This window comes from Heteronotia binoei, chromosome 18 (genome assembly GCF_032191835.1).
Source record: "Heteronotia binoei isolate CCM8104 ecotype False Entrance Well chromosome 18, APGP_CSIRO_Hbin_v1, whole genome shotgun sequence".
In the NCBI taxonomy this organism is placed as follows: domain Eukaryota; kingdom Metazoa; phylum Chordata; class Lepidosauria; order Squamata; family Gekkonidae; genus Heteronotia; species Heteronotia binoei.
In genome coordinates this window covers 49,734,116-49,751,535 of record NC_083240.1, presented here as the reverse complement: position 1 = coordinate 49,751,535, position 17,420 = coordinate 49,734,116, and the positions used below count along the sequence as shown (strand labels likewise).

Here is a 17,420-nt window from a genome sequence, read left to right as displayed (position 1 = left end):
CGCACCTTGCAGTAGCTGCTTCCTGCTTCACGCATCACACTGCCATTGCTGAGGAAGGTCACCAAGCCAGGACCTGAGATGAGCAACCACCAAGCATCCAGCACTTTCGTGCCTCCAACCGCTGCACCTTCAACGCTCGGCCCCAACATGGCCGGGACATCCGGCCCGCAAGGGTACATCTGAGAGTTCAACCCTGAGCAACTGGAGCGGTGGGAGTGATGGGAAAAGAGACTGAACTACTTCATCCTTTACCACAAAATCACAGACGAGGAACAGCAGAACCATCTCCTGCTCAGTGTCTGTTGTGAGGACACACTAAAGCTGGCGAAGAGTCTCCTCTCACCGACAACACTGAACAAGTCCATCATGGAGAAGCTGACCAACCACTTCTCGCCCACACATCCAGGCGCATCAAGTTCCACAAGAGGAACTAGAAGGCTGGTGAAACTGTTGCTGCCTTCTTTGTGGAGCTCTGCCATCTTGCCTGTGAGTGCGCCTTCACCAGTCTCAAAGAGGCCCTGCTCAACTGCTTCGTTACAGACTTCCAGGATGAATGGGTGCAGGCAAAGTTAGTGGTAAAAAAGACTCTCACCCTGGAAGATGCCTTAAGTGAAGCCACCGCTTATGAGAAGTTGCACAAGGAGCAGCAACAGGGGTACATCAGGTCGCCAGCAACTCAAACCCAGATGACTCCGAGAAAGACAATTCCCTCAAAATGCACCAGACCAACCCAAAGTGCCAGCCGCCATATGCAACCAAGACGGCATTGACCTGATGCTGCAGCAGCTGCAGAGACGCCCACGAAAGACACTCCTGCAAATACCATGACGCTGTTTGCCACACATGTGGCAAGACGGGCCATCTGGCGTGAGTTTGCCATTCAAAGTTGCCGCGCCAGGGCCAGGGAAACACCGCGCAACAGAAAAATGGCTGCTGCCACAAGGTTGCTTTCATGGAGGACATTCAGGCACTCACCACAGCGGGGATCAGGTATGCCAACTTCCCATGCCTTCCCCTGACATGTTTAAGGTGACCGTGTGCATAAAGGGTAAGCCCTGCAAAATGGAGGTAGACTCCGGGGCGAGCCAGATGGTCATCTCAGCATGAACTTTTCGGAAGTTGTGCCCTGGGGGAAAATTCCGATTATACCTGTCCCCGTTCATAGTCAGGGACTTCCAGAAATGAGAGGTCACTGTACTGGGGGCCAGGGAGGTCCACGTGAAATACAGACAGTTCTTGGGCAGGCTCCCCTTAATAGTCGTAGAAGGAAACCTGTGTAGCTTGCTGGGCCGGTCATGGTTCGAGGCCCTGGGAATCTGGGTAACAGGAATCCATCAGACCCCCTCACGGAGAGACTTTCATGAGGTTTGTGAGGAATTTCCCACCGTCTTTGATGGTATGCTGGGAACATATACCGGACCCCTGTAGCATTGGAACTGGACCCCAGTATACGGCCCATAAGGCCGAAGGCATGGCAAGTGCCCCTGGCCCTTAGACCAAAAAATGAGAAGCTAGACCGCCTTGTGGTCCAGGGGGTACTGGAGCCAGTAGCAACCACAAAATGGGAGATCTCTATAGTCATCCCTGTTAAGCCGAATGGCAGCGTCCGCAATTTTGCAGACTACAAATACACGATTAACAAGGCGCTGCAAGGCCACGCATATCCAGTCCCCATGGTTAGTCATGTGCTAGCATCCATCGCAGGGGCTAAAATTTTTGGAAAACTAGACTTGGCACAGGTCTATCAGCATCTCCCAGTCAACGCCACCACCGCAGAGGCCCAAACCATTGTAATGCACAGGGAGGCTTTCCAGGTCAAGCACCTTCAGTTTGACATCAGTGTGGCCTTGAGGATCTTCCAGAACTTAATCGACTCTCTCCTTAAAGGTACCGCAGGGTCCAGCCATTCTTTGATGATATGCTGATAGCCACAGCCACCAAAGAAGAATTCGCCTCTCGTCTCTGGGCTGTGCTGCAGCATTTTGAAGGGACTGAGTCCAGATGTTGCATGAGCTCTTCCATGAGGGTGACCAAAACCATCTCCGTCCCATGACCTGGCTGAAAGCTGGAATGGAATGGATCCAGTGCTGAAGTGTCATCCAGGAATCCCTGTAGCAGGATCGCCACCACCCACTCGATGAACTTACCCAAAAAGGGAAGGTTTGACACCAATAACATGCTAGCATGAGAACCCAGTGTTGTATATAGATGGCCCAGCAGACCCTGTTCCTCAGTCTTGTTAGTGCAGCCACATACCATGCTGTACTCAATAAAGAGCTTGTTATCACTTCCAAGTGATAACTGAGGACCTCTTCAATGCCTAAGAACCCACTATAGTATAAAAACCGAGGAAGGATTGAAGTTGTTTTCTCATGCGGAATGGGGCCAAATCCATCACAGCTTTTACTTTAGCCAGTTCCATCCCTAAACCATTCCCCAACACCCAATAGTCCAGAAAGTCTAGTTCCATTTTGTGGAACTCACACTTAAGAAAATTTTACGAAAACCTTGTGTTCATACTAAGAAGAAGAAGATGAAGAAGATATTGGATTTCTATCCCACCCTCCACTCCGAAGAGTCTCAGAGCGGCTCACAATCTCCTTTACCTTCCTCCCTCACAACAGACACCCTGTGAGGTGGGTGGGGCTGGAGAGGGCTCTCACAGCAGCTGCCCTTTCAAGGACAACCTCTGCCAGAGCTATGGCGGACCCAAGGCCATGCTAGCAGGTGCAAGCGGAGGAGTGGGGAATCAAACCCAGTACTCCCAGATAAGAGTCCGCACACTTAACCATTACACCAAACTGGCTCTGAGAACCTCCTGGACCAATTTAACATGTGAATCGAGGTCATCAGATTAGATTAATGTGTCATCAAGGTAAACTACCACCCCCTTAAACAAAAATTTCCTCAAGCCTTCATTTATGAAAATCAGAAAGACTTTGGGGTGCCCTGAAGACCAAAGGGCATGACTAGGTATTCAAACTGGCCCAGAGGTGTGGAAAAGGCTGTTTCCCAATCATCCCCTTCTCAAATTTTGATCCAAAAGTAAGCATCTTGTAAATCCAGTTTGGAGAAAAGCTTGCCCAGGGACTCTATGCTTAGTAGGTCCTTAATCAACAGAATGGGACAGGAATTAGACACTGACACTACATTAATGCCATGGAAATCTGCACAATCTCAACCCCCCATCCTTGCTTTTACAAAAGAGCCAGGGAGCTGCAGGTGGAGAGCTAGCTGGGTGGATAAATCCATGCTTCAAGTTTGTCTCTAAAAACTTCTATATTTCCACCCTTTCATACTAGCTCATTAAATAAAGTCAGGAGCGGGTCCCCCAGCTTAAGTTCAATAGCACAGTTTGTTGGTCGATGCAGCACAGTCTGTTGGTCTACATTCATGGGGAATCGACTCAATTTCCTCCTTCATGAGTCAAAGCCTCTTAAAAGTAGAGGGAGGTTCCAGCCCCCATTCTGTATCTCAGATGTCAGCCTTGCACTTCAGTGAAAAAGACGGCATGGTCACAATGTAGAGGTCATGCTCAGCCAGCCACCTGACTCCCAAGATTACCTTGAAGCTGGCGGATGGGGCTATGACAAAGGGTCGTTCCTCCCAGTGCACCCCCACTCCCACTGTACATAGTTCAGTCTCGTGGGTGCACGGGTCCCTTTTCATGTGCTCATACTGAAGGGGTTCATAGAATTATAAAATCATAGAGCCCTATGGTGCAGAGTGGTAAAGCTGCAGTACTGCAGTCCTAAGCTCTGCTCATAACCTGAGTTCGATCCTGGCTAAAGCTGGGTTCAGGTAGCTGGCTCCAAGTTGACTCAGCCTTTCATCCTTCTGAGGTCAGTAAAATGAGTACCCAGCTTGCTGGGGGGAAAGTTTAGATGACTGGGGAAGGCAATGGTAAACCACCCCATAAAAAGTCTGCCATGAAAATGTTGTGAAAGCAACGTCACCCCAGTCGGAAACGACTGGTGCTTGCATAGGGGACTACCTTTACCTTTTTTTTAGAGTTGGAAGGGACCTCCAGGGTCATCTAGTCCAATCCCCTGCACAATGCAGGAAACTCGCAAATACCTCCCCCTAAATTCACAGGATATGCATTGCTGCAAGAGGGCCATCTAGCCTCTGTTTAAAAACCTCCAAGGAAGGAGAGTCCACCACCTCCTGAGGGTGTCGAGGCTGGGTGAGTGGGCGTCAACGTGGCAGATGAGGTTCAATGTGGCCAAGTGCAAAGTAATGCACATTGGGGCCAAAAATCGTAGCTATAAATACAAGTTGATGGGATGTGAACTGGCAGAGACTGACCAATAGAGAGATTTTGGGGTCATGATAGATAACACACTGAAAATGTCAAGACAGTGTGCGACTGGTTTATAAACATCCCACACAATTTGAAATTGAGTGTCCTCATTTTCATTTATTTGGAAGAAGCATTTAGTTTTCTTTTCCAGAGACACCACTATTTTCTGTTTCTGTAGCAAGTCCTCATTTATCCGCCACCTTAGAGTCTTTTTCCCTAATTTTGCAGACCACAATATTGGATTGCGGTCTGCTCTTATTTTAGGAAATATCTCTATTTTCTTCGTTAAAAGTCCAAGATCTTTTGTGGTCCAATTCATATCAATTCTCGAAAAAGTGTTGTGCCTTGCCGAAAAGAAAGTATAATCACACTCTTTGGGGTTTAATTCCCTCTAAACTCTCTAAACTCTAAACTCTCGTTTTACCAATTCAAAGAATGATTTTGGTAGTTTCCTTTCATTATTTTTTTTTCCAGTTCTGTCCAGAGTATTTTTCACTGTTCCATTAAAGTCTCCCATTATCATAATTTGTTCATACACCACTTGGTCTAATTGTTGCATTATCTCTTTAAAAAAAAGTATTTTGCTCCATTTGGAGCATATATTCCCAGCAACAAAGTTCTTTTATAATTCAATGTCAATTCTACCATCATCATATATCTGCCATCATCATCTTTAAAAATTAATTTCAGGTCCAATTCTTGTTTGATATAAAAAAAAACTACCCCCCTTTTTTTTCTCCTTGGCCAATGAAAAAAATTCCATACCAAGTTGTTTGTTCCATAAAAATTTGTAATCCATTTGTTTGATATGTACTTCTTGCAGACAAATTATGTTACATTTTTGTTTCCCAATCGAGTGAAAAGTTGCCCTTCTTTTTTGTGGTGAATTAAGTCCATTTATATTCCAAGATATTAATTTGTAATCCATAATGATTTTTATTCTTCATCTGTTTCCCCAAAGTCTTTATGGTCACTCAAAAAGTTTGTCATTTGCTGAGTAGTTGTAATAGTGAATCTCCATCCTTTAAATTCAAAGCTCAGACCCTCTGGAAGTTCCCATCTGTATCTTATTTCTTTTTCTCTCAGCTTTTCTGCCAACTTTTTGTAAAGTCTCTTGTCATTAATAACTTTCCTTGGCAATTCTTTCATAATTCTTACTTTACTGCCATCCACCTCCAGTGTGCTCTTATATTGTTTACTAAGAATCCTTCCCACCATGTCACTTGTCACAAATCTCACCACCACATTTCTTGGTAATTTATTTTTTTTGGCGTATTCCGAATTTACACTATAAATGTAGTCATAGTAATGGTCAGTTTCATCTGGGTCATCTTCTAAAAATTCAGCAATAATTTTAATTATATATGTCCTTAAGTCCTTAAGTAGTAGTAGACTCAGGCACCAAATATGGCTGTATTTGGTTCTCCATTAGTTTACCGTCAGCTAATAATGCTTTTTCCTGCATTTTTTGCATAGTGGAATCTACCTTATCCATTCTTGTATCTAGATCTTTCACCTTTTCTTCCACCTTCTGCACTTTCTGTAGAGCTGCTTGTGTGTCTTTTCTGAGATCTTCAATGTCTTTTTTGACTTCTTCTGCACTGGCCTCAATGTCTTTTTTTAGTTCTCTTTTTAGTTCTGTTTTCGTTTCTCTAATTATCTTTGCCAATCTTGCTTCCATAGCATCCATTGCTTCTTGCCATCCTGCTTTCTCAGCCCTGTCAGTTTTAAATTTGGCCATTTTTTCTTCTTCGAGTGACTCAGCCCTCATTCGCATCTGCTTTGCTGCTAATCTTTGCTCCTACATCACTGTTTAGGAGCACTGTTTACCTATTCCTTTAAATAGGTTCCTTTACCTATTCCTTTAAATAGGTTCCTTTACCTATTCCTTTAAATAGGTTCAAAGGTTGACCTCTCAGATTCAAATTTTAAATACACAGTCCTGTAGATTAAATCATGCCATTTACATAAGCCCAAAATCACCATTCTCTGATGTTCGCAGGTCAAGATATTAATTTTTTTTATAAAAATTGTTACTCAAAATGGCCACCACAATTTTTCTGTCCTTTAAAAAAGTTTTTTCCTTTTTTCACCAAAACAGTACCAAAATTGATTCTGAGTATATAGTCCAATAAATATAACCTTTTAATGACAATATCTGCCGGCTCTACTATTTTGCAATGTCCAGTTTTCTTTAAATTAATTTTTAAAATTTTGACCTTCTTATAATGGCCGCTGGTGCTTCTCTATGATTTTAAGTCCTAGAGAAAGCTGGGAAGCTTGTTATTTTTCCCTTCTCTTAATGGCTCCTTCCTTTATCTTCCTTCCTTTCTTGACACAAAGTCTCATTTTCAGTGGTTATAAAGTCTCACGTTGTTTCAATGATGACATTTCCTGTATTATAATCACCATCTCAGCAAATCTTCTCGGAGGGGTTGTCTATTTCAGACCACAGGTATTCCAAACAATATTTGTTTTTCCTCTTTTAGTCTTAATTCTCCAAGTTTACAAGTCCCAATTTTAACCCCTCCTTTCTCTTCCTTAATATAAGATGATATTTCTGGATCCAGACCTTTGTTTTTGTTTTTATTTAGTCTTTTATTAGTCCCAGAGTGATAGATATAAATCTTTTACCTTCTATTCCGATATCCTTTTGTGCACTGCTCTCTTAGTTGTTATATGTTATCAGTCTCAAAGAAGCTTTGTATCTTGGTGGATTTAAGCCAACTTAATGACTTCAGAGATCCTCTGTAGACGATTGATTGTAGTCCTTCTCGGGGGAACCCCACTGGAGTCCCTCGTCAGCCAAAGTAAATCCCCTCAGAACTTGATAAGCATATCTTGGCCCTCTCCTTGCCTGGAAGAGGTAGGCAGCAGGTGTTAAAATCACCTTATCTGCCCAGAACAGCGATTCTGATCTGCTCATCGGCTGAAGAGCAGCTCAGTCCTCCATGACCAAAACCCGGAAGTCCAAGGGGCATTTTGATTACATTGAACAACAAAGATAAAAGAGCCAAAAATAAGCAAATGATGGCCATTCAGAAAGAAATTGGCAAAAGAGAGCTTAAAAAATGACCTGGGAAAAAGAAGATCATAAGAGAAATTACAATATTACAAAGCCAACTGAGCCATTTGCTGAATAAAGAATTGGAATGGATTTTAAAAAGAATGTAGCAGAAATCTTTTGAAGGTGCGAATAAACCTGGAAAATACCTTGCATAGCAAATGAAAAAAAGAAGGGAGAATAAAGTAATTAACAAAATTGTGTCAAGAGAAAAAGACATTGTTGACCATGAAGGCATTAAAAGGGAATTTTACAAATACTATGCCAAGTTGTTTAAAAGCCAAAGTGTAGATAGAAAAAGAATTGATGTGTATCTACAGAAAATTAATGTTAACTCATTAACAAAAAATATGGAGAATATGTTGAATAAACCAATTGAGAGAGAAGAAATAGAGGACGCGATTAACTCAATGAAATTAGGAAAAGCACCTGGTCCAGATGGCTTTACGGCAAAATTTTACAAAGTTCTTGCGGAGACGCTACTACCAAAACTTCAGAAACTGATGAACATCATAAGAGTAGACAGAAAAATTCCGAGTATATGGAAAGAAGCAGTAATTTTTTTTAATAAACAACTTTTATTTATCGATTACATATACACTACTAAATTTATACATAAACATACAAAAACCCCACCACCACCCAACCCTCCACCCAAGGAGCTTAAAAGGCTTCACCATAACACAATTCCGATTTTCTCATGGTAAGTCCCATGGGAAAAATTTAATAGATGGCAAAAGGAAACTTTCAGAATTCATATGGGCTGGGAAAAAAACAAGAATCAAAATGAAAATTCTGACAGATGCGAAAGAAAAAGGAGGATTTCAACTGCCTAATTTAAAGCTGTATCATGATGCAATGTGCCTGGTCTGGATTAAGGAATGGATGACATTATCAAACAGAAAGTTATTCGCATTAGAAGGACATGGAAATGTCTTTGGATGGCATGCTTACATGTACTATGGGAAAAATAAAATGGACGGTTTCTTCTCACATCACTATATCAGAAGTAATCTGTTAAATACCTGGTCAAAATATAAAATATTTGGTGATGAGAGAAAACTGCTTTGGATCTTACCAACAGAAGTAATAAAATTGTATTCAGATATTAAAGAAGAGAAATGGTTAACAAATAAAGAACTCGTAAAAATTCAAGGAAGAAAGGTGGAATTAAAATCGGCTGAAGAAATACAATATAAATATAATTGTTTTCAATTGCAACAAATAAAGAGTTTGCTTGAACAGGACATCAAGAACTATGGAATAAGACAAGAACAAACAGAACTGGAGAGAATGCTGTTTGGAGAAAATGAAAAGCTAATCTCAAAGACATATAAACTATTACTGAAATGGTCTATGGAAGATGAAGTAGTTAAACCACAAATGATAAAATGAGCGATAAATATAAATAAGAAATACAGATGGAGTCATGGGAATACTTATGGAAGAACTCTATGAAAATATCTACATGTTATAACATAAAAGAAAATTGCTTTAAAATGTTATCTAGGTGGTACATGACACCTAAGAAACTGGCAAAAATGAACAATCAGGTGTCGGATAGATGTTGGAAATGTAAATGCCATGAAGGATCTTTCTACCATATGTGGTGGACTTGCGAAAAGGCGAAACAATTTTGGCAAATGATTCAGCAAGAGTTTTTGAAAGTTTTGGGATATAATATCAAGAGGGCACCAGATATCTTCTTGTTGGGATTACAAATGGAAAAATTTCAAAAGCAAGATAGAACAATAATTTGGTATATGCTTTCAGCTGCATGGACATTATATGCGCAAATGTGGAAACAAGACAAAATACCAGAAATGTGGGAATGGACTTTGAAAGTCATGCATTGGAGTGAAATGGACAAACTTACAAGAATCTTAAAAGAACAAGATCTAGAGAAGTTTAAAAACGAGTGGGGAAAGTATATATTGAAAAACAATGGAACGTTAAAGGACATTTAGTGATCTTTGACAATGGTTAATCTTTAAAGAACTTATATATGGATTACAGTTTAAAGAAATAGGATTATTGGATTATAATTATAACCTTTGGGTTTTTTGGAGAAAGATTCTTAAATAGATAGAGTTTAGTACCTTATAACTAAATTAAACAGTAATGTGGAGATGTTTGTTAAGGGAGTAGGCACTGCTGGGGGTCTCCAAAAGGGGGGATGGGGTGGAGAAAATGTTATATATGTGTATTAACATTTAATGACAAATGATAACATACCATTACAATATATTACATTATAATAAATTGTTTTAAAAGGAAAGACAGTGCGCAACTGCAATAAAAAGGTCAACACCATGCTGGGAATTATTAGGAAGGGAATTGAAAACATATCAGCCAGCATCATAATGCCCTTGTATAAATCGATGGTGCGGTCTCATTTGGAATACTGTGTACAATTCTGGTCCCTGCACCTCAAAAAAGATATTATAATGGGGACTTCCGGGGTTGGATCATGGAGAATTGAGCCGCTTCTCAAAAGGGGAGCGGACCGGACCGGAGCCTTTGTTCTGGGCAGAGAAGGCAAATCCAACGCCTGCTGCCTACTTTTCTCAGCGAGGGAAAAGGCCAAGACATGCATGGAATATTCTGAGGGGATTTCCTTTGGCTGATGAGGAGTCCCAGTGGGGTTCCTTTTAGGCTTTGAAGAGTCCCCACTGAGGAATTGCATTCTAGCGTCTACAGAGGGTCTCCGTGGTCATTAAATTGACTTAAATTCATCAAGATTCAAGCTTTCTTTGGACTATTTAAATTTCTAAATATTAATCTTTGAAGAGGACGGTGTTAAGGAGGTTAAATTTGGCTGCAAGGTAAGGAGATCTTTATCTTTCATTCTGGGACTAAAATCAACTTTAAAAAGGATATTATAGCATTGGAGAAAGTCCAGAAAAGGGCAACTAGAATGATTAAAGGGCTGGAACACTTTCCCTATGAAGAAAGGTTGAAACGCTTAGGGCTCTTTAGCTTGGAGAAACGTCGACTGCGGGGTAACATGATAGAGGTTTACAAGATAATGCATGGGATGGAGAAAGTAGAGAAAGAAATACTGTTCTCCCTTTCTCACAATACAAGAACTCGTGGGCATTGCATGAAATTGCTGAGCAGAAAGGTTAAAACGGATAAAAGGAAGTACTTCTTCACCCAAAGGGTGATTAACATGTGGAATTCACTGCCACAGGAGGTGGTGGTGGCCACAAGCATAGCCACTTTCAAGAGGAGGTTAGATAAAAATATGGAGCAGAGGTCCATCAGTGGCTATTAGCCACAGTGTGTGTGTGTATATATATATATTTGGCCGCTGTGTGACACAGAATGTTGGACTGGATGGGCCATTGGCCTGATCTAACATGGCTTCTCTTATGTTCTTAAATTTGGACTTAGCTACAATATTCTAAAGTTATAAACAAAATAAGGGGGTAATTTTGAGACTTTTTGGAGATATAGGAGCAAAGTTAAAGGCTGAAAAACAACTTATGTTTGGAATACTTGCGGTTTCTGTAAAAAAACCCCATCGTCACTGAGTTGCTGAGCTGGAAGACTGCACAGGAAGTGACGCAAAAATTGTATCGCGAGCTCTTTCAACCACTGAGAACATGACTTCGTGGCAAGAAAAGCAGGAAGAGGCCATTGGAAGAAGGGAATTTAAAAACCTCCTGGTCTTCTCTAGGACTTGAAAATCATAGAAAAATTGCGGCGGCCATTAAAAGAAGGTCAAAATAATTTAAAAATTTAAAGGGAAAAAATGGGACTTTAAAAGTTATTGGTGTCCGCAGATTTCATCACCACAGAGTGAAACATATTGGAATATATAAGTGGTATTAATTTTGGTGGCCTTTTGGAGAAAAAGGAAATTTTAAAAAGGTTAGAAAAATTGTGGGCGCCATTTTGTCTATTTTAAAAACTTTAAAAATTAATATCTTGGGCTAGGAAGCCCTGAGAACAGCGATTTTGGGTGCATTGGAAGATCCAGTGGTTTATTTTTAATTTGGAGAGATCAACCTGAAAGTTCATTTTGGCAGTGGGGGGAGTGAAATGTTTGAGCAGAGGCTGCCAAAACTGACACGCACAAGGACTGCTTCACTTGAGGAGGAAAAATTGCAAAAAATACAAGAACAACTAGATGCCATGGAGGCAAGACTGATCAAAGTGATGAAGGAGCTAATAACAGAAAATAAAAAGCAAGTAGTCAAAGAACTAGAGGTGGTGAAGTCAGAAATAAAAAAAGAAATTGAAGAAGATGAAGGATCTGATTTAAGGACATATATAACAAGAATCATTGCTGAGTTTTTAGAGATGGACTCTGATGAATCTAGTTACTTGTATGATTATATATATAGGGTTAACTCCCTGTTTGCTAAGAAAAACAAATTACCAAGAGATGTGGTAGTTAAATTCATTACAAGAGATATGGTGGGAAAGATCTTTAAAAAGCAATTTGAAAAAACACTGGAAATTGAGGGAAGCAGAGTGAGAATTATGAGTTGCCAAGAAAAGTCATAAGTGACAGAAGACTATACAAAAAGTTAACAGATAAGTTGTAGGACATGGACGTGGGATACAGATGGATACTGCCAGAAGGTTTAAGTTTTGAATATGGAGGAAAAAGGATTACAATTCCAAATTACTGGAACTGTGGAAGTTTTTTGAAGAAAATAGGGGATTTGGGGATACAGAATAAAGAGAAGAACCTTTATGGATTACAAATTAATATCTTGGAACGTAAATGGACTAAATTCACCGCAAAAAAGAAAGGCTACATTTCAATGGATCAAAAAACAAGAATGTAATATAATTTGTCTACAAGAAGTACATATTAAACAATTGGATTACAAATTTTTATGGAATAAACAATTGGGAAAAGAATTTTTCTCCTTGGCTAAGGAGAAAAAAAGGGGTGTGATTTTTTATGTTAAACAAGGATTAGATCCAAAATTGATTTTAAGGACAGTGATGGCAGATATCTAGCTGTGGAAGTGACGATGAATGATAAAAAGACATTGGGATTGTATGCCCCAAATGGGGCAAAAGACTCTTTTTTTAAAGACATTACGCAACAATTAGACCAAGTGATCTATGAACAAATAATGATAATGGGAGACTTTAATGGGACAATTATAAATGATTTGGACAGATCAGGAAAAAGAAGTAAGGAGGGGAAACTACCAAAGTCATTTTTTGACTTAGTGAAGCAAGAAAATCTAGAAGATATATAAAGGAAATTTAATCCTAAAGTGCATGACTATATTTTTTTAGCAAGGCATAACTCTTTCACAAGAATTGATATGTTATGGACTACAAAAGATCTTGGACTTATGACAAAAAAAAATAGAGATTCTTCCTAAAGTTGGGGCTGATCACAACCCACTGACGTGGTTGGCAAAAAGTGTGAAAAAGACTAGGAGATGGAGAATAAATGAAGATTTACTACAGAAAACAGAGATAGTGGTGTCTCTAGAAAAAGAAACTAAAGCTTTCTTCCAAATAAATGAAAATGAGGACATTCATTTCCAAACTGTGTGGGATGCGTACAAAGCTGTAAATAGAGGTTTTTTAATTACAATGAATAATAAAGAGACAAAGAGAAACAAATGCTGGACATTCAAAAAGAGATGGGAAAAAAAGAAAAGGAACTTTAAAAAATACTGGGGGAAAATAAAATAATAATAGTTGAATTGTGATAGAATAATGGACTAATAATTTTTTTTTCTTTAAAAAGGAAGAAATTTCCAGAACTAAAGGAGAAAAAGCAAAAATGGATTTACCTATTTTTTTATTTTTTGCTTTTTTTATCTCCTTCTTATGGTTATAGAACCTTAAAACGGAGATTCTTGATTTGATAAAATTACCTTGTATTTTTTTTTAAATAATTCTAAGTAACACCAGCGGGGGTAAAGAAAAGGGGGGGAGAGGAGGAGAGGTGAAAAGTGTGATGTATTGTTTTCATAACGTAACATTTTTACTTTCTTTTAGAATACTGTAACAATATGTTGTGGATTAATAAATTTGTTTTGACACGAAAAAAGATATTATAGCATTGGAAAAAGTGCAGAAAAGGGCAACTAGAATGATTAAAGGTTTGGAACACTTTCCCTATGAAGAAAGGTTAAAGTGCTTGGGGCTCTTGAGATTGGAGAAACGTCGACCGCGGGGTGACATGCTAGAGATTTACAAGATTATGCATGGGATAGAGAAAGTAGAGAAAGAAGTACTTTTCTCTGTTTCTCACAATACAAGAACTTGTGGGCATTCAATGTAATTGCTGAGCAATCAGGTTAGAACTGATAAAAGGAAATACTTCTTCACCCAAAGGGTGATTAACATGTGGAATTCACTGCCACAGAAGGTGGCAGCAGCTACATGCATAGACAGCAAGAGGGGAATGGATAAACATCTGGAGAGAAGTCCATCAGTGGCTATTAGCCACAGCGTATCGTTGGAATTCTCTGTCTGGGGCAGTGATGCTCTGTATTCTGGTGCTTGGGAGGGGCACAGTGGAATGGCTTCTAGTCCCATTGTGGACCTCTAGTTGGCACTTGGGTTTTTGTGCCACTGTGTGACATAGAGTGTTGGACTGGATGGGCCATTGGCCTGATCCAACATGGCTTCTCTTATGTTCTTAGGGTAGTTTATTGAATAAGCTAGACAACTGCAGTTCTTGCTGAAACTAATGCATGTGACACCCAACCCCCATAGATATACCTCGGGTCTGTCCATTATACATTTCAAAAGCTAAGCGTGAATATCTACCAATAGCAACCCTCCACTAACATTCCAAGTTCCCCTAAGCATGAAGAGGGGAAAAGGAAAGATCCCCTGTGCAAGCACCAGTCATTTCCGACTCTGGGGTGACGTTGCTTTCACAACATTTTCACAGCAGACTTTTTCTGGGGTGGTTTGCCATTGCCTTCCCCAGTCATCTATACTTTCCCCCCCCCCAGCAAGCTGGGTACTCATTTTACCAACCTGGGAAGGATGGAAGGCTGAGTCAACCTTGAGCTGGCTACCTGAAAACCCAGCTTCTGTCGGGGATTGAACTCAGGTCGCGAGCAGAGCTTAGGACTGCAGTGCTGCAGCTTTAACACTCTGCACCACGGGGCAAAACAAAACTGTAAAAGCCTCTGGGATCCAGTTAATACTGGATGGCCTTGGAGGCAACCTGTGCTCCATTCCCAGGGTTGAAATGAATACTTGATGTGTTGCAGACACAACAGTGTGCAAGAACATAAAGATAAGCCAAGCAGGACCCAAAAGGTTACATATAGACATAATTCTTCTCCTCCTCATTTCATGGCATGAGGCACTCTTGACTCACACACACAAAATTGCAAAGTAGTTTGAACACACTTAGAGACAGCTTTGCCCCACCCACCCCCATGCCTCTGATTTTAGAAATTATGTATCTGAGTGTGTTATCTGTGGCTGTGTTTGCCCGGTAAGTTGAAATGGTTCTGGATTAATGAGTGCTCTAAGCCATAGGACAGGGGCTTGGCATACAGATGTATTTCAACCTGTCAGGCAAACACAGCTACAGATAACACACTCAAATACACAGGATACATTATTTACTGCAAATTTTATAGGGGTGAAAACTGGAAAAGCCCATGAGGCATCTGCTGTCCAACCTTTGGTTTTGCCTGGTGCCACTTGGGCATCAAGGGCAGATATGAGAGAGGACTCACTTGGGCACTTAATGAAGTTTGCTGCCATCTCACAGAGAAGCTAATAGCCCACAAAGCCCCCAACAGCTGCCTCTCAGAGAATGAGGCGAGGCTTCTTGGAACTCTTCATCTCTGGCCAAACAGGGACATTTTTCTTAGTCTCAAAGCAGTTGCTTGTCAGCTCGAGCACCATGTGCACGTGCACACACACACACTCTCTCCTGTTCCTTACTTTGTAGGATGTATTGTCTGTTTCAGAATTTTCCACCTGGACAACAATATAGGCATGTAGAAAATTGGACGCAATCATGTCTGGAACAAAGGGAGTGCTTTCTTCTTGGAATATAATTGCTACAATATCATTGCCGATATGTCTTTTCCGCTGGAGCTGAAAAGGTGACAGAGGAAAAAAGTCCTCAAGAATGAATGCCAGTTAGTCTGAAACACTGACAAGTATGAATGACATATTTATATGAAAGAATGAGTGTGTCACTAAAATGTTTACAAGAATGAATGGATAAAAGTCACTTGGAAAAGAATGAAATGGAAATGATGGGAGGACGTGATTCAGGAATGCCACATGGATTGGTCTGCAATCCATTTCTAGTCTAGAGCCACCATGGGAACTCAATGGCCACTTTAAAAAGAAAACATTTTAAGTCAAAGTGGATTGGAGGGGAAGGGAGGATGACAGAATAATCTGGACATGAAAGGTAAAGCGGGTAAAGATTTCTGTAGACTAGAGATGCTTCTTAGAGCCGCTTTATCAAAAGGGAACTGTTTGAGGGGAGCAGCTGCCCTGCCATCTGAAGTTCAAGCCATGTTCAGGTTTATGCCAGTGCATTAAAACAATTGTGCCAAATGATCCTGAGTCTGTGACTTCTTGTGTGTGCCACTTCCAAAGAAAGGACTCCCACCTACCAGACTTCATGAATTATTAATCAACATGTCAGTTATCAGTAACGTCAAATTCTACAGTCTTGGGAATGCAAAAATCCTTTCTCATGCTGGCACTTTCTTGATATCTGTCAAAAGCTGCAGAACCCTGGTCTACACTTATGAAAGGCGTGTCCCTGAGAAGTCGACCAGAATGAATGAGACTCCTTCATAGCTTGGCTCCTCAGTCCTTGCTGGGCTATGCTAGTCCCCACCAGCTCCACTATTGCTGGCAGTCACAGAGCAAGGATCTGCTTGCCCCATCTTCCAGCAGCAGAGACTCCAGGGGCTGCCAAAGCCCCGTCACTCTGGGCCCAAAGCAGCAGCCAGCAACCACAGGTTGCCCTTTCTCTCTCATTGCCCCCCTCCCCCACATGGAAATGAGGCTTCCCCACCACTCCTGCCTTGATGCCCAGGTCACCACCAGATATTGAGGCAGCATCTCCTCCTTTGCAGCATTGGCTTCCGTGGGCCACTGAGCTGGGCATTCAGATATACCTGTGTGGAAATTAGCTCTTTGGGTTAAATTGAGGCTGAAATTCTGGGAGGAATGAATATTTGTGTTCCAGGATTTCACAGCAGTGCAGGAGCCAGGAAGCAGCCAATGGCAGCTCTTCCTCTAGCTGGTGATCAAGAATAGTTGGCACCTAGCAGAGATGCCATCCACTTCCCTGCCTTGTACCTTTTGCTGAAAGCCCCCAAAATTGGAGTTGACCTTGCCAGGTTGGCCACTAACAGTCATTCATCTTGGCTGCCCATGACCACACGTGGATTGACTTCTGTGGCTGCCAGCATGCCCAGGGTGGTGACAAGAGAGTGCCACACCGGGGAATGAGATTTGTTTATTTTTGTAGGGAATTTATATGCTGCCTCTCCAGAGACTGGCTTAAACAGGCTTAAAATGCAGCCAAAAACAACCCCAAGGAAATAGTGGCCTAAATGATCAACATTCAGTGTAAAACAACCACAGAGCAGCCTTAAAAGAATTCTCAGGCTAGAAAACAAATCACAAGTTGGCTTTTTAAAAATTAAATCATTTTATTAACAGGGTGGGTAGAAAGGCCTGGTATGTTAAAGCAGGCCCCAGGTGAGCCTCAAGGTGGGTGTGTGGGGGAGAGATTCCAAAGGTGACATGCCACCACTGAAAAGATCCTGTCTCTAGCCCCCACGTGCCTCACTTCTACAAGCACCATGAACAAAACTTGGCAGCCAGAACTTAACTGGCCACTTGGACTGCACAGAATGAGAGGATAAGCGGCTTATTTGGCTTGTTCCCATATCCATCATTGTCACTAAGAGGCAATTTCTTACCCCAGGTGAGCACAGCTCTGGTTAGTTACAAGTTTGCTCCCAAGGCTGGAACAGCCAATCAGTGCCAATGCAAGAAAGAATCCTCCTTCTCCTTGCCCAAAGCAAGTTCTCATTCTGAGAACAAAAAAGATTC

General features: G+C 41.1%; 1 protein-coding gene across 1 annotated transcript in view; it reads right to left on the bottom strand.

Moving 5' to 3' along the window:
- The window catches only part of RAP1GAP2 (RAP1 GTPase activating protein 2), a 382,570-nt gene that overhangs the window by 44,191 nt on the left and 320,959 nt on the right, over positions 1-17,420 (bottom strand). The window contains exon 13 of the mRNA XM_060259483.1: positions 15,273-15,428. Coding sequence (XP_060115466.1) covers positions 15,273-15,428 — 156 coding nt within the window. The remainder of the gene's footprint in view (positions 1-15,272; positions 15,429-17,420) is intronic.